This window comes from Coregonus clupeaformis, unplaced genomic scaffold (assembly GCF_020615455.1).
Source record: "Coregonus clupeaformis isolate EN_2021a unplaced genomic scaffold, ASM2061545v1 scaf0381, whole genome shotgun sequence".
Classification (NCBI taxonomy): Eukaryota; Metazoa; Chordata; class Actinopteri; order Salmoniformes; family Salmonidae; genus Coregonus; species Coregonus clupeaformis.
Window position 1 is genome coordinate 66,224 of NW_025533836.1, and position 24,687 is coordinate 90,910.

Below are 24,687 nucleotides of genomic sequence, written 5' to 3' on the forward strand. Positions count from 1 at the left end.
GGTTGAGAGAATTAACGTAACAGGTTAGGAGAATTAAGTTCAGGTTTGGAAAAATAGTTAGGGTTAGCTAAAATACCCCCAAAAATCAACTTTGGACGTCAATTTGACATAAACGGTATCTCTTCTAGCAAAAGGGAGAGAAAGGGGGAGGGGGACTTGATAGCGAACCAGCAGAGGGGCGTGTAAATAAACACTGGGAGCGCACTGCGAGAGAAAACAGCCAGTATAGGAGTTTGGACTGGCTGCGGTTTGGTTTACACTATTTGGACACGGTGAGGAACGGGACGCACTTCGAGCTTGGATTGGATAGCTACTGGTTTTATGCTGCGCGGATCTCAGCCCCAAACTACCACCACCAAGCCTATATTCGCGACTACAGGATGGATTATGGTTGTGGTTGAAAAGGAGGACTCTTCAAACTAGAAAATATTATTTTTGGGGGGAGGGAGGGGGGGGATCCACTTCTTGGCGGTTGGATGGTGTGCGAAAGGTAGCCACACCATCTCGTTCATTCCCTGCGCAAATTCAAAATGACGTTTTTGGAAAGAGGATAGCCTATGTAATGCATAAGGGATAATGTGTCCAAACCAAGGAGTGCTGCATAACAGATGAGAGAGAGAGAGAAGGGAACGACAAGGTTTGATTCTAAAGCTGAGCCAAGGTCTTCGGGTAAACAGTGGAGAATGCGGTGGGGGAAACACGGGGCTGGAACTGGGCTCCAAGATTCTTGATCGTGGAGAGGACTCCATCTGGAGTGCAACAAGCGATAGCCTACATGCTTATAACATGCTAAATTGTGCGCAAAAAAAATTGTCCCGCTGTTATTTAATCACGTTACCCATGCATGGGCAGTTTTACACAGTCGCCCTGACAGCATTTGGAGAATTAAAACTTTGGAGATCCCACGCCAACATAGAAGAGGCATAGTTGAAGGGGATCCACAGGGATACCAAAGGAAACCTTGCTGAATGGACCTTTAACTTTGGCTTAAGGTGATCCTTATTATACATCGAAGCCGCACTCACTTTTTGGCACATTTGAAGACCGCTCTCCACCGAGGCTGGTCTGGTGTAATTCAAAAGAAACAAAATCAACCTAACATTACCTAACTGATCCCAAATACAAACTTTTGACCGATTTTATTTTCTGGATTACTCTGTTCTATGTCCTATCCCCCATTTCCCCTTAAAATTGTAATTCTGAACCCCGAAGTGGCTCCTAAGTGGTGTTGTGGCTCCTCGCCCGCAGCGGATCCGGAGCTGGGAGTGTCTGCAGCGGGAGGTGTTGGCGGAGGACCCCCTGTCACACCGCAGGGACCCAAGACCGGTCAGGTCAAAAATATGGTTCGATTTGCGGCAGAACTGTTGTTGATTTTAGGACTTCTACTTCTTACCTTACATATCACGGTGTTACGGAGCAGCCCGCTGCGCCAAGGGAATGTAACTCTGAGCCAGGATCAGCATACAGCGCTTGCAGAGGTGAGTGCTATTTATTATTATTATTATATTCTGTCTGAACCTGCAGTGCAGTATACGTTGCAGGAACTCTTTAGGCTATTGAGTTTGGGTTTAGGGCTCAATATCAAAATCGGGAATAAGCCTGTAACTTCTATTCTATGGGATCCACAGTCCTGTCCGGAAATGTAACTGTTGTTTATTTATTTATTTTTTAATCGCACTGCTTTGCTTTATCTTGGCCAGGTCGCAGTTGTAAATGAGAACTTGTTCTCAACTGGCTTACCTGGTTAAATAAAGGTAAAAAAATAAAATACTTCTGTGACACATTGGGTCTGATATGGAAAGTGAAAATGGTCTATTTAACTGACCACAGAGTTGGATAACCGACATGACATATTATGGATGAACACATTCCCAGAGGGTCATTCTGAGTCCTTAGGGTTGGTGATATACAGACCCGTTACTCAACTGGTGGATCGGATCCAGACCCAGAACGGGGTCAATTCGTGTCCCAATTAAAAAAATTATATATATATATCTCCCAGGGGTGTCCTTAGGGTTATATATATATATATATATATTTGTTTTACTCAGTCGGGCTTTGACCTCTGGTATCATATAAACCACATAAGACATGGAAGAATGCATACAATTGCAGGAACTGAGCTTTAAAACTGCAAAAAGAATCTCTGCCCCGTGCAAAATGTGCAAAATTGCGGGAAATTAGCTTTAAAACTGCAACATTTTCTCTCCGCCAACAAGAGGGGTGTGAACAGTTTGGGCCCCCCCCATGGGTTGGGAGGTGGGGGTTTGTTACTACGCCAGTAAATTACATTATCCAGCCGGACCTTTGCCACCCAGGAAACGCGCGTGACCGGACCTTCTCAAATAGTACTCGAGTACCCCTGATATACATTATAAAGAGGCAGTCATAGAGCCTCAGCCCCCCTGGGAGAGGCTGGTGGGAAGAGGTGAAATGGAAGATGGAGAGAGGGGTCAGTAGGTCAGAATCCACTCACCTTCGTCATAGCCCCGGGGGTTCCAGGCCCTAGCTGCAGGCACTACTCTGTCATCACAGGCCTCGTCACTGTCACCCTAGTCTCCTCCTTGGGGGGATGGGGAGAGAAGTCAGGTCAGCCCTGGGGGTACACACCCTGTCCGCCACATCCCAATGGTGTGGTCTGTAGTCCTATAGTAACACAGGCAGACCCTGTTAACACTGCTCTGAGGGTTTTCTGGCTTCACATGACTATTATATTCACCTTCTGTTGGAGCCCTTCTGTTGGAGTCCTTCTGTTGGAGTCCTTCCATTGGAGTCCTTCAGTTGGAGTCCTTCAGTTGGAGTCCTTCTGTTGGAGTCCTTCTGTTGGAGTCCTTCTGTTGGAGTCCTTCTGTTGGAGTCCTTCAGTTGGAGCCCTTCAGTTGGAGCCCTTCTGTTGGAGTCCTTCTGTTGGAGTCCTTCCATTGGAGTCCTTCAGTTGGAGCCCTTCTGTTGGAGTCCTTCAGTTGGAGCCCTTCTGTTGGAGTCCTTCTGTTGGAGTCCTTCTGTTGGAGTCCTTCTGTTGGAGTCCTTCTGTTGGAGCCCTTCTGTTGGAGTCCTTCTGTTGGAGTCCTTCTGTTGGAGTCCTTCAGTTGGAGCCCTTCAGTTGGAGCCCTTCTGTTGGAGTCCTTCTGTTGGAGTCCTTCAGTTGGAGTCCTTCTGTTGGAGTCCTTCTGTTGGAGTCCTTCTGTTGGAGTCCTTCTGTTGGAGTCCTTCTGTTGGAGTCTCGGATCCATCACATTTCATCCCCTCTGATGACTGGAAATGTGTCTGTTTTGTTCAGGCAGACCCTTGTATCCACCTCGCCTTCTGGATGATAGCGGGGTGAACAGGCCGTGGCCCGGGTGGTTGTTGTCTGGATGATAGCGGGGTGAACAGGCCGTGGCCCGGGTGGTTGTTGTCTGGATGATAGCGGGGTGAACAGGCGCTTGGCCCGGGTGGTTGTTGTCTGGATGATAGCGGGGTGAACAGGCCGTGGCCCGGTGGTTGTTGTCTGGATAATGCGAAGGTGAACAGGCGTGGCCGGGTGGTTGTTGTCTGGATGATAGCGGGGTGAACAGGCCGTGGCCCGGGTGGTTGTTGTCTGGATGATAGCGGGGTGAACAGGCCGTGGCTCGGGTGGTTGTTTTCTGGATGATAGCGGGGTGAACAGGCCGTGGCCCGGGTGGTTGTTGTCTGGATGATAGCGGGGTGAACAGGCCGTGGCCCGGGTGGTTGTTGTCTGGATGATATCGGGGTGAACCTGCCGTGGCCCGGGTGGTTGTTGTCTGGATGATAGCGGGGTGAACAGGCCGTGGCCCGGTGGTTGTTGTCTGGATGATAGCGGGTGAACAGGCCGTGGCCCGGGTGGTTGTTGTCTGGATGATAGCGGGGTGAACAGGCCGTGGCCCGGGTGGTTGTTGTCTGGATGATAGCGGGGTGAACAGGTCGTGGCCCGGGTGGTTGTTGTCTGGATGATAGCGGGGGTGAACAGGCCGTGGCCCGGTGGTTGTTGTCTGGATGATAGCGGGGTGAACAGGCCGTGGCCCGGGTGGTTGTTGTCTGGATGATAGCGGGGTGAACAGGCCGTGGCCCGGGTGGTTGTTGTCTGGATGATAGCGGGGTGAACAGGCCGTGGCCCGGGTGGTTGTTGTCTGGATGATAGCGGGGTGAACAGGCCGTGGCCCGGGTGGTTGTTGTCTGGATGATAGCGGGGTGAACAGGCCGTGGCTCGGGTGGTTGTTTTCTGGATGATAGCGGGGTGAACAGGCCGTGGCCCGGGTGGTTGTTGTCTGGATGATAGCGGGGTGAACAGGCCGTGGCTCGGGTGGTTGTTTTCTGGATGATAGCGGGGTGAACAGGCCGTGGCCCGGGTGGTTTGTGTCTGGATGATAGCGGGGTGAACAGGCCATGGCCCGGGTGGTTGTTGTCTGGATGATAGCGGGGTGAACAGGCCGCGGCCCGGGTGGTTGTTGTCTGGATGATAGTGGGGTGAACAGGCCATGGCTCGGGTGGTTGATGTCCTTTATTATCCTTTTGGCATCTCTGTGACATCGGGTGCTGTAGGTGTCCTGGAGGGCGGGTCGTTTGCCCCCTGGTGATGCGTTGGGCAGACCGCACCACCCTCTAGAGAGAGCCCTGCATGTTGCGGGTCGGTGCAGTTGCCGTACCAGGCGGTGATACAGCCCGACAGGATGCTCTCAATTGTACATCTGTAAAAGTTTGTGAGGTTGAAAAGTAGCCTAGTTAATTTTAAGTGGAAAAAGAACCCTGCTGAAAATGAGTTTGTAATCAGGTTTATAGCCGACAGCCGGCGCTAATGGAAAACACTGGGACTACAGCCTGGGACAGGGGCAGGTTGAAGATGTCAGAGAAGATGCCCGCCAGCTGGTCAGCAAACACTCTGAGGACGCGGCCAGGGATGCCATCAGGGCCGGCGGCTTTGTGAGCATTCACTCTTGAGAGTTTTCCTCACGTCAGCTTTGGAGAGCGAAAGCAGCTGGTCGCCTGGAGCAGCGAGAGTCTTCCTGGATGACTCGGTATCGTCCGCCTTCGAAGCGAGCATAGAATGTGTTGAGCTCGTCTGGGAGGGAGGCTTCGGTGGGCACCACACAGCTGGATTTGCCTTTGTAGTCTGTAGTCCTTGCCACATGGGACGCGAGTCTGATGAGTTGTCGAACATCAATTCAAGTTTGAGTCTCTGTTGTCTTTTTGCGTCCCTAATGGGTTTGAGGAGCTCGTACCTGCTTGCGTTGTACGCGCCGCGCACCACCGAGTCATCTGACATTGAATGCTGCCGTACAGGCTCTCAGCATTGTACGGATATCTCTGTTCGTCCAGGGTTTTTGGTTGGGGTATGTCCGGATTGTTATTGCGGGTACATCATCATCAACACATTTCCACATTGACGATGTGTATTCCTCAATGTTGATGGATGAGTCCTGGATTGATGAATCTTTGAACATACAGTATTCCAATCAGTATTCTCAAAAACTGTCCTGCAGCGCTGAGTCTGCCGCCTCTGTCCAGTGCCTCACTATTCTCTGTGTTGGTGACTATGAAGACTGCTTCCGGGTGAGAGGATTCTTGCTGGCTAATAATCTCACAGTTCGCTGAGTGACTCCTTCGTGTTAGCTTGTGGCGGTATGTACACAGCTGTGATAATAACACACGTGAATTCCCTCAGCATATAGTGGGGTCTGCATTTTAGCATCAAACTCCAGGTCGGGTGAACAGGAGATCGAGATGTTTTCAACTTCTATACACCAGGAAGTGTTGATGAGGAAGTGTTGATGAGGAAGTACACGCTTCTACTCTTACCAGAAGCCGCCATTCGGAAAATGGAAACACGTCCGTTAGCCATGTCTCTGTAAAAACAAAAGACAGCATTCCCTGATGTCCCTCTGCGATTGATGCCTTGCTCTGAGTTCACAACTGTTTTTCCCCCCAGCAATTGGACATTAGCCAGGATACTAGGAAGAGGAGGCCGTGTAGCCATCAGGATGCTAGGAAGAGGAGGCCGTGAAGCCATCAGGATGCTAGGAAGAGGAGGCCGTGTAGCCATCAGGATACTAGGAAGAGGAGGCCGTGTAGCCATCAGGATGCTAGGAAGAGGAGGCCGTGTAGCCATCAGGACTAGGAGCGAATAGGATACTAGGAAGAGGAGGCTGTGTAGCCATCAGGATGCTAGGAAGAGGAGGCCGTGTAGCCATCAGGATGCTAGGAAGAGGAGGCCGTGTAGCCTTTTCAGCTGGGCTACATGTCAGCTGGAATGGTGTAAAGCTCTCCGCCATTGGACTCTGGAGCAGTGGAAACGCGTTCTCTGGAGTGATGAATCACGCTTCACCATCTGGCAGTCCGACGGATGAATCTGGGTTTGGCGGATGCCAGGAGAACACTACCTGCCCGAATAATGGAGGAATAATGGTCTGGGGCTGGTTTTCATGGTTCAGGCTAGGCCCCTTAGTTCCAGGGAAGGGAAATCCTATCGCTATAGCATACAATGACATTCTAGACAATTCTGTGCTTGCAACTTTGTGGTAACAGTTTGGGGAAGGCCCTTTCCTGTTTCAGCATGACAATGCCCCCGTGAACAAAGCAAGGTCCATCCAGAAATTGTTTGTCGAGATCGATGTGGAAGAACTTGACTGGCCTGCACAGAGCCCTGACCTCAACCCCATCGAACACCTTTGGGATGATTTGGAACGCAAACTGCGAACCAGGCCTAATCGCCCAACATCAGTGCCTGACCTCACGAATGCTCTTGTGGCTGAATGGAAGCAAGTCCCCCGCAGCAATGTTCCAACATCTAGTGGAAAGCCTTCCCAGAAGAGTGGATGCTGTTATAGCAGCAAAGGGGGGACCAACTTTGAATAGGTAACTCTGGCGGAAGTAACCAGCAGCCCCAATAACACTGATTCAGATCCACTTCTAGTAGAAACCTCCAACCCCAATAACACTGATTCAGATCCACTTCTAGTAGAAACCTCCAACCCCAATAACGTGACCAGTCGGCAGGTCACGTAATTAGGACACTGCCACAACTGAAATGGCGGACGGAAGACAGGGTGGTTTGGCAGGTGGCGGACGGAAGACAGGGTGGTGCGGCAGGTGGCGGACGGAAGACAGGGTGGTGCGGCAGGTGGCGGACGGAAGACAGGGTGGTGCGGCAGGTTCCGCTTCTCATTCGAATGCTGTAATTTTATCTAAACCATCAGGTGTACGCCGACCCCAGCTAAGTAACTCATGCAAAGAGTTAAAGCGCAATTATGTGTTTTATCTCCAGTACTCTGCCATGATTGTCAGTTATGTAGCTGCTCTACTGATAATCTCAGTGCGTCCTTGCTGGGATGACACAATCAGTCTACTACCGGAGAATATTAACACCAAACACAAACACATTGGTTCACCGTTCCACGGGAGCGGACAGTACACAGCATACCATAATGTTCTGAATAATGGCCAAGTCTACCTCGCTCCTTATTCTACTGAACCGCTTAGGCGCAACAAACACCAGTCCAACATTTATCGGAAACTGTTAAACTACCTGTTCACTACCCTCCTGCTCTCGGGGATGTGCAACTCAATCCTGGGCCCAACATCACCGAGCCAGCGATACGCACCGGAGTGGAGGGCGGTGGATGGCCTCGTCCACTGATCGTCGCCGCTGTGGAGGTGGGTGAGTGCTATGGTCCTGTGGTTTCTCTCGACTCACCCGGCTCCAGGATGGATTTTGACTCTTCAAACATACCAAAGTCGCTTATATGCGATCCCTGACTCTGCTTCTGGTATGCAAGCTGTTTTAATTAGTTTCCCGCATCCAGTGCAGGCGGGAGGGATTGTTAATTGCGCTACCGAACTGCCCCTAATCAAAACGAAACAAAACGGCCTAAACCCAGCCGTCAGAAAACACCGAAAATTTAACTTTTTTCAATGTGTCAATCACTCTCGAATCATCTGGGACCCACGAGCTAAGCCCAAGGGACTACTAGGGGGGCACTTGAACATTCGTAGTGTCATTCCAAAAAGTGATCAAATTCAACATCTACTCACAGACTCCAACCTTGACTTTCTCTGCCTCTCAGAGACATGGCTCCATAGAAACTCTCCATCTGCTGCTTTGATTGTGCCTGGCTACAATGTTTTCAGGAGAGACAGGACTGAAGGAAGAGGAGGGGGTGTGATGATTTATATTAAAGAACATATCCGATGTAAACAAATTGAGTGGTCAGGTGATAATGAACTAGAATGTATTGGCCTGAACATTACACTGTCTCCCCAAATGTCTTTTACCCTCATTGGAATGTATAGGCCACCTTCCACCAAAAGTGTGTTTTTGATCAGTTTAATAACATGCTTAGGGAATGTGATTTTGGGAAAGAGGTCATCTTAATGGGAGATTTTAACATTAATTATGAAGACAAGTGTTGTAGGAAAACCCTCAAACGGATCACTAATACCTTTGACCTTACACAGCTAGTTAAAGGGCCAACCAGGGTGACTTGTTGCTCTAAAACACAGATTGATTTGGTGTTCAGTAATAAACCAGAGAGAGTGACTAAATCATTCAATATGGTTACTGGGCTATCTGATCATAATCTGACACTTATAGCCAGAAAGCTGTCTAAGAGCAGGTTTAACCTCTCTACTCTTAGAAAGCCTGATCAACTAAGAATACCTAAGAGTGAATTAAGCTATTTTGAAAATGCAATTAAGGGAATTAACTGGAATGATCTCTTGTCCTATGCAGACGTGGAAGCTGATAGTCAAGTTTTTCTATCCACAATCCAGACTACATTAAATGGTTTCCTAAAGAAAATCAAATCCAAACCTGGCCAAAAGAACACTCTTCCTTGGCTAAATGGAGAAATCTGGAAATTGATGAAAGAACGAAGATTATTATCTAAAAATAGCCCTAAGATCCAAATTAGAGCATGACAGACGTAGGTTTACCATGTTGAGAAATAAGGTGATGAAAGAAATCAGACAGGCCAAGGCAAACTTTTTTATTAACATAATTGGTGAAGCAAAGGGAAATTCTAAACTGATCTGGGAGAATCTAAAAAAGTTAACAGGGAAAGACCATAGTAACACTGCAAAAAGACTAGAAATCATGGTGAATAACAATCTAACACAGGATGCAGTCGAAATAGCAATAGCCTTCAATTCCTACTTTATTGACTGTCAGGGTACTGACACAGAACCCCTCCACTGGTTTCTTGGGCTCAGTGCTAGTAAATGATGCTCAACCTGTCTTCATCATAAGGGAGGTTTCTGAGTCAAAGGTAGACAAGGTGATTAGCTCACTAAAGAACTCTAAAGCCAAAGATGTGTTTGGGATGGACTCTACCTTTCTTAAAAACTACAAAGAGTCACTCATTGGCCCCATTACTAAGGTCACCAACACATCTATTGGTCTCGGGGTGTTTCCAAGGGTATGGAAGTCGGCCATAATAACGGCCATCTTTAAATCAGGCGACCCTGCTGACGTGAGTAACTACAGGCCCATTAGTATACTACCTGTGGTGTCAAGGTTGTTGAAAAGTGTGTAGCAGAACAACTGATTGCCCACCTCAACAACAGCCCCTTCACATTACATTGCATGCAGTTTGGCTTCAGAGCGAAACACTCCACAGAAATGGCCAACTGCTTTTTTCTGGAAAATGTGAAGTCCAAGATGGACAAAGGGGGCGTTGTTGGGGCTGTGTTTCTGGACCTAAGGAAGGCTTTTGATACTGTTAACCATGAGATTCTCATCACAAAATTGTCCAAGTTCAACTTTTCCCCCGATGCCTTGAGATGGATGAAAGCATACCTTGAAGGCAGAACTCAGTGTGTCAGAGTGAGCAATGAGCTGTCGCCCACTCTTAGCTATGATGTGGGTGTGCCCCAAGGGTCAATACTGGGACCCCTCCTGTTCAGCCTGTACATTAATGATCTGCCTTCTGTCTGTACTGGGTCTGAAGTTCAAATGTATGCAGATGATACAGTGATATATGTGCATGCAAAGAGCAAACAACAAGCTGCACAAGAACTCACTACTGTAATGGTCCAGGTTACAAAGTGGCTCAGTGACTCGTGTTTGCATCTCAATGTGAAAAAAACTGTTTGCATGTTCTTCACAAAGGGGGCAACAGATGCTACTGAGCCAGAAGTCTAGTGTGTCAGGGGAGAAGCTCCAGGGGGTATCTGATTTTAAGTACCTTGGCATCATACTTGATTCCAACCTCTCTTTTAAAAAGCATGTGAAAAGGTAATTCAAATAACCAAATTCAACCTAGCTAATTTCCGATTTATACGAAATTGTTTGACTACAGAGGTAGCAAAACTGTACTTCAAATCTATGATACTCCCCCACTTAACATACTGTTTGGCTAGTTGGGCCCAAGCTTGCTGTACAACAGTAAGACCTATTCAGTCTGTCTACAAACAGGCTCTCAAAGTGCTTGATAGGAAGCCCAATAGCCATCATCACTGTCACATCCTTAGAAAGCATGAGCTCCTGAGTTGGGAAAATCTTGTGCAATACACCGATGCATGTCTTGTATTCAAGATCCTAAATGGCTTGGCTCCCCCTCATTTTACATTACATTTTAGTCATTTAGCAGACGCTCTTATCCAGAGCGACTTACAGGAGCAATTAGGGTTAAGTGCCTTGCTCAAGGGCACATTTACGTCATTTAGCAGACGCTCTTATCCAGAGCGACTCACAAATTGGTGCATTCACCCTATAGCCAGTGGGATAACCACTTTACAATTTTTTTTTTTGGGGGGGGGGGGGGTAGAAGGATTACTTTATCCTATCCCAGGTATTCCTTAAAGAGGTGGGGTTTCAAATGTCTCCGGAAGGTGGTGAGTGACTCCGCTGTCCTGGCGTCGTGAGGGAGCTTGTTCCACCATTGGGGTGCCAGAGCAGCGAACAGTTTTGACGGGGCTGAGCGGGAACTATGCTTCCGCAGAGGAAGGGGAGCCAGCAGGCCAGAGGTGGATGAACGCAATGCCCTCGTTTGGGTGTAGGGACTGATCAGAGCCCGAAGGTACAGAGGTGCCGTTCCCCTCACTGCTCCATAGGCAAGCACCATGGTCTTGTAACGGATGCGAGCTTCAACTGGAAGCCAGTGGAGTGTGCGGAGGAGGGGGTGACGTGAGAGAACTTGGGAAGGTTGAACACCAGACGGGCTGCGGCATTCTGGATGAGTTGTAGGGGTTTTAATGGCACAGGCAGGGAGGCCAGCCAACAGCGAGTTGCAGTAATCCAGACGGGAGATGACAAGTGCCTGGATTAGGACCTGTGCCGCTTCCTGTGTAAGGCAGGGTCGTACTCTCCGAATGTTGTAGAGCATGAACCTGCAGGAGCGGGTCACCGCCTTGATGTTAGCGGAGAACGACAGGGTGTTGTCCAGGGTCACGCAAAGGCTCTTCGCACTCTGGGAGGAGGACACAACGGAGTTGTCAACCGTGATGGCGAGATCATGGAACGGGCAGTCCTTCCCGGGAGGAAGAGCAGCTCCGTCTTGCCAGGGGTTCAGCTTGAGGTGGTGATCCGTCATCCATACTGATATGTCTGCCAGACATGCAGAGATGCGATTCGCCACCTGGTTATCAGAAGGGGAAAGGAGAAGATTAGTTGTGTATCGTCAGCGTAGCAATGATAGGAGAGGCCATGTGAGGATATGACAGAGCCAAGTGACTTGGTGTATAGGGAGAAAAGGAGAGGGCCTAGAACTGAGCCCTGGGGGACACCAGTGGTGAGAGCACGTGGTGCGGAGACAGCTTCTCGCCACGCCACTTGGTAGGAGCGACCGGTCAGGTAGGACGCAATCCAGGAGTGAGCCGCGCCGGAGATGCCCAGCTCGGAGAGGGTGGAGAGGAGGATCTGATGGTTCACAGTATCAAAGGCAGCAGACAGGTCTAGAAGGACAAGAGCAGAGGAGAGAGAGTTAGCTTTAGCAGTGCGGAGAGCCTCCGTGACACAGAGAAGAGCAGTCTCAGTTGAATGACCAGTCCTGAAACCTGACTGGTTTGGATCAAGAAGGTCATTCTGAGAGAGATAGCAAGAGAGTTGGCTAAATCCCTCCACTCAGTATTTTTGTTAAACAGAAAACCCAAACATATTGCAGCAGATCCACAAGGTCTGCCATGAGAGGTGACTGTGTAGTTCCCCTAAGGAAAAGCACCTTTAGTAAATCCGCTTTTTCTGTGAGAGCTTCCCATGTCTGGAATACACTGCCATCAGACACACATAACTGCACCACATATCACACTTTCACAAAATGCTTGAAGACATGGCTAAAGGTCAATCAGATTTGTGAACATGGTCCCTAGCTGTGTGTTGCCGCTTTCCATGTCTGTTGTCTGTAACTTGTGAGGTGTGGAAACACTTTGTTGCTTTTATGAATTTTGTCTTGCTGCTTTTTGTTCTATGTTGCTCTGTCTGTATGCTATGTCTTGCTTGTCCTATGTTGCTCGGTCTGTATGCTATGTCTTGTTCTATGTTGTTATTGTCTATATTGTAATTGTTTTTAATAACCTGCCCAGGGACTGCGGTTGAAAATTAGCCGGCTGGCTAAAACCGGCACTTTTACTGAAACGTTGGATAATGTGCACTGTCCCTGTAAAAATAAACTCAAACTCAAACTGATTCAGATCCACTTCTAGTAGAAACCTCCAACCCCAATAACACTGATTCAGATCCACTTCTAGTAGAAACCTCCAACCCCAATAACACTGATTCAGATCCACTTCTAGTAGAAACCTCCAACCCCAATAACACTGATTCAGATCCACTTCTAGTAGAAACCTCCAACCCTAACAACACCAGCCCAGTGATAGATCGCAACAGAGCTCAACATATCATCAAGAAAAAAAGGTGTGGAGCTGAAAGTGGAGATTTGTTTTCACTTGGCTCCACTGTCTATTTCCACAGATGGATTTAGTCTCATAAGTGTTGTTAGAAGTGTTGGACTGAGGGTGTGGGTGTGTGTGTGTGTGTGTGTGTGTGTGTGTGTGTGTGTGTGTGTGTGTGTGAGTGAGTCTTGCAGTGTTTAAATGACCCCATATCCTGTTTAGAGCCCAACAAATCCTGATCATCAGGTCTGTGGTGGCAGATCGCATCATTATTCTTATTTTAAATGTCTTAATTGTCACTCTTCTCCCATATTTAGCTTTTTATGACTTTGTTGGTAGGCTTTGATGCGTTCCTTGCAATTGCGTGACCAAAATTGACATTCTGGGTTGGTTTGGTTTAGATGAATCCAGATGTTTTATATCTTTATTACAATCAGTCTTCTTTTGATTATAGGGAAGGTCAGTTTCATTCTTTCCACCTGTCTTGTCTGAAAGCCCTTTAAACTAGATAGAGCACCTCCTCTACTAAAAGGTACTACACAGAGATCATTCTGCATGGATAAGGCAGGTGGTTGTCTAGTGAATTCAATGTGAGGTCCAGAGTGTACCATCTCTCGTTCTGTGGTTATTTCTGCTCATAATTTATCCGTACTCGGCACCCTTTCCCTTTAATTTACCCATATTGTCCCAGGGAGGGTGCGTTCTGGCTGGGCCCTAACCGCTCCGAAAGGGGGTCTCTTAACGCCCAACACCTCCACATCAGAATGTGGCCGAGCTGACACTCTGTCCGTGACTGGTCACTGCAAACATACAATGCTGCGGCTATACACTGCCTCTTTCTCCTTTTCAGGATCCTGGCCTCTGTCTCGTTCACACAAAAAAAAACACAAAATGGTCTGCTTTGATCTTTATTTTCTGCCAGCCCCAGAATGGAGGGAGGGATGATTGCTGGCTACTTGTAGCTGTCTGCCTGCCTGTCTGTTCAATCCTGGAGTAATTGCTCCTTCAGTGTGTATGTGACAGAGGACACATGCCTCAGCCCCGTGTTGTAGGGACCCATTTACTACCCCGTCAGACTACTGTGTTTTCCTGTCGGACAGAATGGGGTCTAGCGTGTGTTTGTCAGGCTATGGACTGAATGTTTTTCTGTCCACCCAGAAGAGGGAGGCAGTTATTTTGCAATGTTTTCTCAGGTTTCTCTGTTGTATAGACAGAGCAGGGCCGTAGTATTTTGGACAGAAATAAAACCGTCAAAGAACCATTTGGAACGAAGACACAGGGAGTCAGGAAGCAGGTGCAGAAGGTGAGTTAAATAATAATAAACATGAAGAAAATATATCAATCTGATGTAGCTAAGTGGTCCTCTATAGGGGACAGAGGTATATCAATCTGATGTAGCTAAGTGGTCCTCTATGGGGGACAGAGGTATATCAATCTGATGTAGCTAAGTGGTCCTCTATAGGGGACAGAGGTATATCAATCTGATGTAGCTAAGTGGTCTCTATGGGGACAGAGGGTATATCAATCTGATGTAGCTAAGTGGACCTCTATGAGGGACAGAGGTATATCAATCTGATGTAGCTAAATGGACCTCTATGGGGACAGAGGTATATCAATCTGATAGCTAAGTGGTCCTCTATAGGGGACAGAGGTATATCAATCTGATGTAGCTAAGTGGTCCTCTATAGGGGACAGAGGTATATCAATCTGATGTAGCTAAGTGGTCCTCTATGGGGGACAGAGGTATATCAATCTGATGTAGCTAAGTGGTCCTCTATGGGGGACAGAGGTATATCAATCTGATGTAGCTAAGTGGTCCTCTATAGGGGACAGAGGTATATCAATCTGATGTAGCTAAATGGACCTCTATGGGGGACAGAGGTATATCAATCTGATGTAGCTAAATGGACCTCTATAGGGGACAGAGGTATATCAATCTGATGTAGCTAAATGGACCTCTATAGGGGACAGAGGTATATCAATCTGATGTAGCTAAATGGTCCTCTATGGGGGACAGAGGTATATCAATCTGATGTAGCTAAGTGGTCCTCTATGGGGGACAGAGGTATATCAATCTGATGTAGCTAAATGGACCTCTATGGGGGACAGAGGTATATCAATCTGATGTAGCTAAGTGGTCCTCTATGGGGGACAGAGGTATATCAATCTGATGTAGGTACAGTGGTCCTCTATGGGGGACAGAGGTATATCAATCTGATGTAGCTAAGTGGTCCTCTATGGGGGACAGAGGTATATCAATCTGATGTAGGTACAGTGGCTTGCGAAAGTATTCACCCCCCTTGGCATTTTTCCTATTTTGTTGCCTTACAACCTGGAATTACAATGGATTTTTTGGGGAGGTTTGTATCATTTGATTTACATAATATGCCTACCACTTTGAAGATGCAAAATATTTTTTATTGTGAAACAAACAATTAAATAATACAAAAAAACAGAACTTGAGTGTGCATAACTATTCACCCCCCAAAGTCAATACTTTGTAGAGCCAACTTTTGCAGCAATTACAGCTGCAAGTCTCTTGGGGTATCTCTATAAGCTTGGTACATCTAACCACTGGGATCTTTGCCCATTCTTCAACACAAAACTGCTCCAGCTCCTTCAAGTTGGATGGGTTCCACTGGTGTACAGCAATTTTAAGTCATACCACAGATTCTCAATTGGATTGAGGTCTGGGCTTTGACTAGGCCATTCCAAGACATTTAAATGTTTCCCCTTAAACCACTCGAGTGTTGCTTTACCAGCATGCTTAGGGTCATTGTCATGCTGGAAGGTGAACCTTCGTCCCAGTCTCAAATCTCTGGAAGACTGAAACAGGTTTCCCTCAAGAATGTCCCTGTATTTAGCGCCATCCATCAATTCTGACCAGTTTCTCAGTCCCTGCCAATGAAAAACATCCCCACAGCATGATGCTGCCACCACCATGCTTCATTGTGGGGAGGTGTTCTCGGGGTGATGAGAGGTGTTGGGTTTGCGCCAGACATAGCGTTTTCCTTGATGGCCAAAAAGCTCAATTTTAGTCTCATCTGACCAGAGTACCTTCTTCCATATGTTTGGGGAGTCTCCCACATGCCTTTTGGCGAACACCAAATGTTTTTTTTTTCTCTTTTTTCTAGAGCGGAATATCAAATTTGATGTAGCTAAGTGGTCCTCTATTGGGGACAGAGGTAAAGATAGATCTATGAGGTCAAAATGCAGATTGTCAGCTTTAATTTGAGGGTATTGTCATCCATATCGGGTGAACCGTTTAGAAATTACAGCACTTTTCGTACATAGATCCCCATTTTAGGGGACCAAAAGAATGGGGAGAAATTCACTGTGTGTATTAAAGTAGTAAAAATGTTGTAGTAAAAATGTGTATTAAAGTAGCAAAAAATGTTGTATTTGGTCCCACATTGATAGCACACAATGATTACATCAAGCTTGTGACTCTACAAACTTGTTAGATGCATTTGCTGTTTGTTTTGGTTGTTTCAGATAATTTTGTGCCCAATAGAAATGAACGGTAAATAATGTATTGTCACTTTTATTGTAAATAAGAGTAGAATATGTTTCTAAACACTTCTACATTAATGTGGATGCTACCATGATTACAGATAATTCTGAATGAATCGTGAATAATGATGAGTGAGAAAGTTACTGACGCACAAATATCATAATATTCAAAAATCTCTCTCTTTATTTTTCTCTCTCTCTTTCTCTCCCTCTCCCATCTAGAATAATGTCAGAGCAGAGAGCAGTTCGTCAGCCCAGCAGGGCCCAGGGGAGCGGAGAGGACCAGAGCACCAGTCAGCCCAGCGGCCTGCTGCCCTCCCCTGGGCCCAGAGTCAGGCTACCGGAGGCAGCCTGCAGAGAGACGGGCCTGGGGCCTTCCTCCTGGACCTCCACAACTTCCCTGACCTCTCCAAGGCAGATATAAACAGACAGAACCCCAATATACAGGTAACACTGTCCCTCTCTTGTAAACAGAGAAATAGGTGTGTGTGTGACCACATGGCTGCATGTGCATGATGCACATCGCTACCCCACCCTGGTGCACATCGCTACCCCACCCTGGTGCACATCGCTACCCCACCCTGGTGCACATCGCTACCCCACCCTGGTGCACATCGCTACCCCACCCTGGTGCACATCGCTACCCCACCCTGGTGCACATCGCTACCCCACCCTGGTGCACATCGCTACCCCACCCTGATGCACATCGCTACCCCACCCTGATGCACATCGCTACCCCACCCTGGTGCACATCGCTACCCCACCCTGGTGCACATCGCTACCCCACCCTGGTGCACATCGCTACCCCACCCTGGTGCACATCGCTACCCCACCCTGGTGCACATCGCTACCCCACCCTGGTGCACATCGCTACCCCACCCTGGTGCACATCGCTACCCCACCCTGATGCACATCGCTACCCCACCCTGGTGCATCGCTACCCCACCCTGATGCACATCGCTACCCCACCCTGGTGCACATCGCTACCCCACCCTGGTGCACATCACTACCCCACCCTGGTGCACATCGCTACCCCAACCCTGGTGCACATCGCTACCCCCACCCTGGTGCACATCGCTACCCCACCCTGATGCACATCGCTACCCCACCCTGGTGCACATCGCTACCCCACCCTGGTGCACATCGCTACCCCACCCTGGTGCACATCAGCTACCCCACCCTGGTGCACATCGCTACCCCACCCTGGTGCACATCGCTACCCCACCCTGGTGCACATCGCTACCCCACCCTGGTGCACATCGCTACCCCACCCTGGTGCACATCAGCTACCCCACCCTGGTGCACATCGCTACCCCACCCTGATGCACATCACTACCCCACCCTGGTGCACATCGCTACCCCACCCTGGTGCACATCGCTACCCCACCCTGGTGCACATCGCTACCCCACCCTGGTGCACATCGTCTCTCTCTCTCTCTTCAATTCAAGGGGCTTTATTGGCATGGGAAACATATCTATACATTGCCAAAGCAAGTGAAGTAGATAATAAACAAAAAGTAAATATATAAATATTAACAGTAAACATTACACTCCGAAGTTTCAAAAGAATAAAGACATTTCAAATGTCATATTATGTATATATACAGTGTTGTAACAATGTGCAAATAGTTAAAATACAAAAGGGGAAATAAATTAACATAAATATGGGTTGTATTTACAATGGTGTTTGTTCTTCACTGGTTGCCCTTTTCTTGTGGTAACAGGTCACAAATCTTGCAGCTGTGATGGCACACTGTGGTATTTCACCCAAAAGATAAAATGTGGATTTGTTTTCGCGAATTCTTTGTGGGTCTGTGTAATCTGAGGGAAATATGTGTCTCTAATATGGTCATACATTTGGCAGGAGGTTAGGAAGTGCATCTCTGTTTCCACCTCATTTTGTGGGCAGTGTGCACATAGCCTGGTCTGCCTACGGCGGCCTCTCTCAATAGCAAGGCTATGCTTTCTGAGTCTGTACATAGGCAAAGCTTTCCTTAATTTTGGGTCAGTCACAGTGGTCAGGTATTCTGCCACTGTGTACTCTCTGTTTAGGGCCAAATAGCATTCTAGTTTCCTCTGATTTCTTTTTTGTAAATTCTTTCCAATGTGTCAAGTAATTATATTTTTGTTTTCTCATGAATTGGTTGAGTCGAATTGTGTTGCTGTCCTGGGGCTCTGTGGGGTCTGTTTGTGTTTGTGAACAGAGCCCCAGGACCAGCTTGCTTAGGGGACTCTTCTCCAAGTTCATCATTCTGTAGGTGATGGCTTTGTTATGGAAGGTTTGGGAATCGCTTTGTTTTAAGTGGTTGTAGAATCTCTCTCTCTCTCTCTCTCTCTCTGTCTCTGTATCTGTCTCTCTCTCTGTCTCTGTCTCTGTCTCTCTGTCTCTCTCTCTCTCTCTCTCTCTCTCTCTCTCTCTCTCTCTCTCTCTCTCTCTCTCTCTCTCTCTCTCTCTCTCTCTCTCTCTCTCTCTCTCTCTCTCTCTGTCTCTGTCTCTGTCTCTGTCTCCCTCTCTCTCTGTCTCTCTCTCTCTCTCTCTGTATCACTAGGTCATGCAGGCTCTAAGAAGACATCCTTTACCGACAGTATCATTTGTTGGCATTGGGAAAGGAACAACTCATTAAAAGACCTAGAGCGTTTGTTTTACGTTGTGTTTCATTTTGAAGACACTATCTATGAGTGATGGCCCCTAGTAAAGTAGACAGTCAACATGGGTTATAATCTATAGTAAGACACTATCTATGAGTGATGGCCCCTAGTAAAGTAGACAGTCAACATGGGTTATAATCTATAGTAAGTGATGCCTTCTCAACATGGCTCCTCATGTTTTAACTCTCTGTCACTCAAATAATGTGTTTAATAAATAATAATATCATCTTCTTTCACCAAAGAACACAGTTCTCCAAGCTTGCTGAAACTCTCATGAAAGGCAGGTTTTCATTTTGAGCCCTACAGGAAGATAGTGGGCGTGTCCGAACACCCGTATTTGCATCGTAAAAAGTAGGCCGTTTGAGTATGCGAAGAAATAAAGTAATCAAGGATGGTTTAAATGCCAGGATGTGTGAGGACAGACGCTGGGAGACGAGAATCAAGTACAGGGAGTTTAAATAATATATATATATAATAATATTATATATATATATATACATATACAGACATGAAACAAACCACGGCCAGCGTCTGGACAAGGGAAATATAACGACTTTAATGCAGACACGGGGATCAGACTGAGGAACAGACAGATATAGGGGAGGTAATAGAACAGTGATGAAGTCCAGGTGAGTCCAATGAAGCGCAGATGCTCGTAACGGTGGTGACAGGTGTGCGTAATGATGGGCGCCCTCGAGCGCCAGGGAGGGGGAGCGGGAGCAGGCGTGACAGGATGTTTATACTCATCTAGTAGAATTAGATGAACACTTTTCCACAAAACATTGGAAGAAGTGGGCTGCGAGCCCTAGTTCGCTTCATGTAGCCAAACAACAAAACGAAGCTACTTAATTGGGAAGACACTGAATAGCAAAGCTTCTGCGTTGGTGTTGAAATGTAGGCCGCGTTGCCTGCGGTCTAGTCAGCGGGTCTAGTCAGCGGGTCTAGTCAGCCGGTCTAGTCAGCGTGTCTAGTCAGCGGGTCTAGTCAGCGGGTCTAGTCAGCGGGTCTAGTCAGCGGGTCTAGCACTGACCTTTGACCCTGCTCCTCCCTCCCCTCCAGGTGACCATAGAGGTGGTGGAGCATGAGAAAGGCCTGAAGAAGGAGAACAAACCAGGTTTGGTTCCCAACTGGAGAAACTGGTGGCAAACCTCCCCTTCATCCTCCTCCTCTTCTTCAGTCTCGACCCAACGTCGACCCAAGGAGCAGGCTAGGGAGCAGCAGCCCTCCTACAGAGGAGGAGGAGGAGGGAGAGGAGGAGGAGGAGGAGGAGCAAGAGGCAGTAACTCAGAGGATAGTAACTTCCTAAAACCACTAGGGGACTGGGAGAGGAGAGGAGGCGCAGGAGGAGGAGGAGCCAGCAAGGCTCAGACTGAATATGGTGAGTGTAGTGTGTGAGGGGGACTGACGGCAAGAGGACTTGTGTTTGTTGAGGGCTGTGTGTATATGTGTTGTGTGTGTTTGTTAAGGGCTGTGTGTATATGTGTTGTGTGTGTTTGTTAAGGGCTGTGTGTATATGTGTGCATATGTGTGTGTGTCTATAGCTGTGTATGTGTTTGTTTGTTAGGCTGGCAAATGTGTTGTGTGTGTTTGTAAGGGCTGTGTGTGTGATGTGTTGCGTGTGTATGTTGTAAGGGCTGTGTGTATTGATTGTAAGGGCTGTGTGTTATGATTGTAAGCGCTTTAAGGACTGTGTGTATTGTTTTCATGTAAGGGCTGTGAATGTGTCCATGTGTGTGTGTGAGGGTGTGTGTGTGTGTGTGTGTGTGTGTGTGTGTGTGTGTGTGTAGGCTGTGTGTTGTGTGTGTGTGTTAGTGTGTGTGTAGTGTGTGTGTGTGTGTGTTTGGAGGGTGTGTGTTTGTGTTGTGTGTGTTTGTTGAGGGCTGTGTGATAGTCGTGTGTGTCTGTTAAGGGCTGTGCGTATATGTGTGCTGACGTTGGGGCTGTGTACATGTGTCGTGTGTGTTTGTTGAGGGCTGTGTGTCATGTGCTGTGCGTGTCTGTTAGCATGCGTGCTGTGCGTGTCTGTAAGGGCTGTGTGCGTGTGCTGTGTGTCTGTCGTTGTGTGCGTGCGTGCGTACATGCGTACGTGCGTGTGTCATGTGCGTGCGTGCGTCGCGTGCGTGCGTGCGTGCGTGCGTGCGTGCGTGTGTGTGCGTGACAGATTAAACGCCTCTCCAACATCAAAGTCAAACCAGCCTGCGTCCCAAATTACACCCTACTCCCTTTATAGTGAACTACCCAGCTAGCACCTAACGTTCTGAGAACCATATGTTTCTTAGAGCTCGGTGAGAGCCTGGTTGTCCTATGGTTATTTTGCATACAACCTTCCCACAACGTTCTGGGAATGGTGCAGGAGAGTTGCTTGGCTTTGGAACATTCTCAGCACATTTAAGGAACTTGACAAAAAAAACGTATATTTTCTTGGCATTTCATTACTTTAACAGAACGTTTCCTAAAAGTTCGAACATAGTTACATTTCATTTCGATTTTGGTAATGTTCTAGGGATGTTCTCCAAATGGTTTGACATTGACAATTCTTATTGAAACATTCAGTGAACGTTTTAAGGAACCTAACATTTCCGTTCGCAGGAAAACTTCAAGGAACCAGAGTAAAACATTCTCAGAATCTCCCTGCAACCAAAAAAATAAACGTTCCCAGAAACAGGCATAACATTTTCGCTACTGTTCTCAGAACACTTAACAAACGTTCTGTTTTACCCGTTAGGAAACATATGGCTTCATTCCCACAACCAATGTGAAACCAAAATCATATGTTCCCACAACTTCTATGGAACCAAATGCGCTAGCTGGTTAATTTTCTGGTCAAAAGTAGTGTGTGTGTGGGGACAGGGTGACATTTTAGACGCAGACCAGTTCACATCATTCTCAATAACAGTCTACACACACACACACACACACACACACACACACACACAGACACACACACACACACACACACACACACACACACACACACACACACACACACACACACACACAGACACAGCACACAGACACAGACACAGACACAGCAAGACACAGACACAGACACACACACACACACAGACACACAGACACACACACACACACACACAAAACACACACAGACACACACACACACACACACACACACACACACACACACACACACACACACTCTCACTCTCTCCACATCTGGCCTGCTAGATAGATAAATTAGCTCTAGAAGAATTCACCCTCCCCACGGTACAGTCGTACAGTATCTATTCCACACCGTGTCTCAGCTTGTCCACCTGTTTACACAGGAATGTGGGTGTTATGGAGAGAGAATACATTTAATTTTATCCATCTTTCAGGAATGAATGAATGTTTTTTTTCTAGCCTTGTCAGAGCTAACTGCTGGTCCTCTGCCACATAGTGCTTTGGGTGTAATTTGTGTATGGTGGGGGGGGGGGGTAGAAGGCTGCTATCTGGCCTTTAATCTGTGAAATTATTACAATGTTTGGCAGATGTTGGTTAGGAGGTGGTGTGTGTGTGCCGTGAGCTTAATGTAATAGTTTAGTACTCAGCTCAGGCAGAGGAAATGTTTCCATGTATTCTCATTAAACTGATCCTTTCAATGATCATTGGAACTGAATCTCAGCCACATTTCCAAACACATTAACAGAAAGCAGCCCGGACTCATCTGAATGTGTCTTGTGTCAAGACGAGTATTTGATTAGATTTTTTACACCTCATTTGAGAGTATTATAGAGAGTTAACAGTGCCCAGAGTATTATAGAGAGTTAACAGTGCCCAGAGTATTATAGAGAGTTAACAGTGCCCAGAGTATTATAGAGAGTTAACAGTGCCCAGAGTATTATAGAGAGTTAACAGTGCCCAGAGTATTATAGAGAGTTAACAGTGCCCAGAGTATTATAGAGAGTTAACAGTGCCCAGAGTATTATAGAGAGTTAACAGTGCCCAGAGTATTATAGAGAGTTAACAGTGCCCTAGAGTATTATAGAGAGTTAACAGTGCCCAGAGTATTATAGAGAGTTAACAGTGCCCAGAGTATTATAGAGAGTTAACAGTGCCCAGAGTATTATAGAGAGTTAACAGTGCCCAGAGTATTATAGAGAGTTAACAGTGCCCAGAGTATTATAGAGAGTTAACAGTGCCCAGAGTATTATAGAGAGTTAACAGTGCCCAGAGTATTATAGAGAGTTAACAGTGCCCAGAGTATTATAGAGAGTTAACAGTGCCCAGAGTATTATAGAGAGTTAACAGTGCCCAGAGTATTATAGAGAGTTAACAGTGCCCAGAGTATTATAGAGAGTTAACAGTGCCCAGAGTATTATAGAGAGTTAACAGTGCCCAGAGTATTATAGAGAGTTAACAGTGCCCAGAGTATTATAGAGAGTTAACAGTGCCCAGAGTATTATAGAGAGTTAACAGTGCCCAGAGTATTATAGAGAGTTAACAGTGCCCAGAGTATTATAGAGAGTTAACAGTGCCCAGAGTATTATAGAGAGTTAACAGTGCCCAGAGTATTATAGAGAGTTAACAGTGCCCAGAGTATTATAGAGAGTTAACAGTGCCCAGAGTATTATAGAGAGTTAACAGTGCCCAGAGTATTATAGAGAGTTAACAGTGCCCAGAGTATTATAGAGAGTTAACAGTGCCCAGAGTATTATAGAGAGTTAACAGTGCCCAGAGTATTATAGAGAGTTAACAGTGCCCAGAGTATTATAGAGAGTTAACAGTGCCCAGAGTATTATAGAGAGTTAACAGTGCCCAGAGTATTATAGAGAGTTAACAGTGCCCAGAGTATTATAGAGAGTTAACAGTGCCCAGAGTATTATAGAGAGTTAACAGTGCCCAGAGTATTATAGAGAGTTAACAGTGCCCAGAGTATTATAGAGAGTTAACAGTGCCCAGAGTATTATAGAGAGTTAACAGTGCCCAGAGTATTATAGAGAGTTAACAGCACCCAGAGTATTATAGAGAGTTAACAGCACCCAGAGTATTATAGAGAGTTAACAGTGCCCAGAGTATTATAGAGAGTTAACAGTGCCCAGCACCCACCAACCTCCCTGGCTAGAACCTGGCTAGAAGCTAACGCATTAAGTTGTGTTGCGTCAGAAGCTTTCCTGGAAGGATATCCAGGAAAACATAGCTAAAATGATCTCAATGCTCATCACAACAAACAGCTGAAGGATATCCAGGAAAACATAGCTAAAATGATCTCAATTCTCACCACAACAAACAGCTGAAGGATATCCAGGAAAACATAACTAAAATGATCTCAATGCTCACCACAACAAACAGCTGGAAGGATATCCAGGAAAACATAGCTAAAATGATCTCAATGCTCATCACAACAAACAGCTGAAGGATATTCTGGAAAACATAGCTAAAATGCTCACCACAACAAAAAATATTTTACAATGTTAAAAAAGTAGATTTGCTCTAAAGGAAAGTAGGGTCTATCTTGGCAGATATACAGGGAGGGCCAGTGGATGAACAAGACAACGCAATTGGCCTTCTGGAAACAAAGGTGCATACTTTAGAAGATGAAATTGATCTTCTGGAAAACAGATCGAGACAAAATAATATGAGAATATTGTCCTTACCGGAAGAAAAAAAGGGAACCTTTCCAGATACGTGATCAAGCTGATATCAGAGGAGCTTGGTGTGGATGTATCACTGGAGGATCTGGAGCGATGCCATCGGATCGAAGTG

At 46.8% G+C, this 24,687-nt stretch overlaps 1 protein-coding gene across 1 annotated transcript in view; it reads left to right on the plus strand.

The window, feature by feature from the left end:
- Positions 1-206: 206 nt before the first annotated feature.
- The window catches only part of LOC121556399 (isthmin-1), a 43,545-nt gene continuing 19,064 nt past the window's right edge, over positions 207-24,687 (plus strand). Inside the window, exons 1-3 of the mRNA XM_045215168.1 lie at positions 207-1,478; positions 16,558-16,782; positions 20,044-20,362. Coding sequence (XP_045071103.1) covers positions 1,164-1,478; positions 16,558-16,782; positions 20,044-20,362 — 859 coding nt within the window. The 5' untranslated portion in view covers positions 207-1,163. The remainder of the gene's footprint in view (positions 1,479-16,557; positions 16,783-20,043; positions 20,363-24,687) is intronic.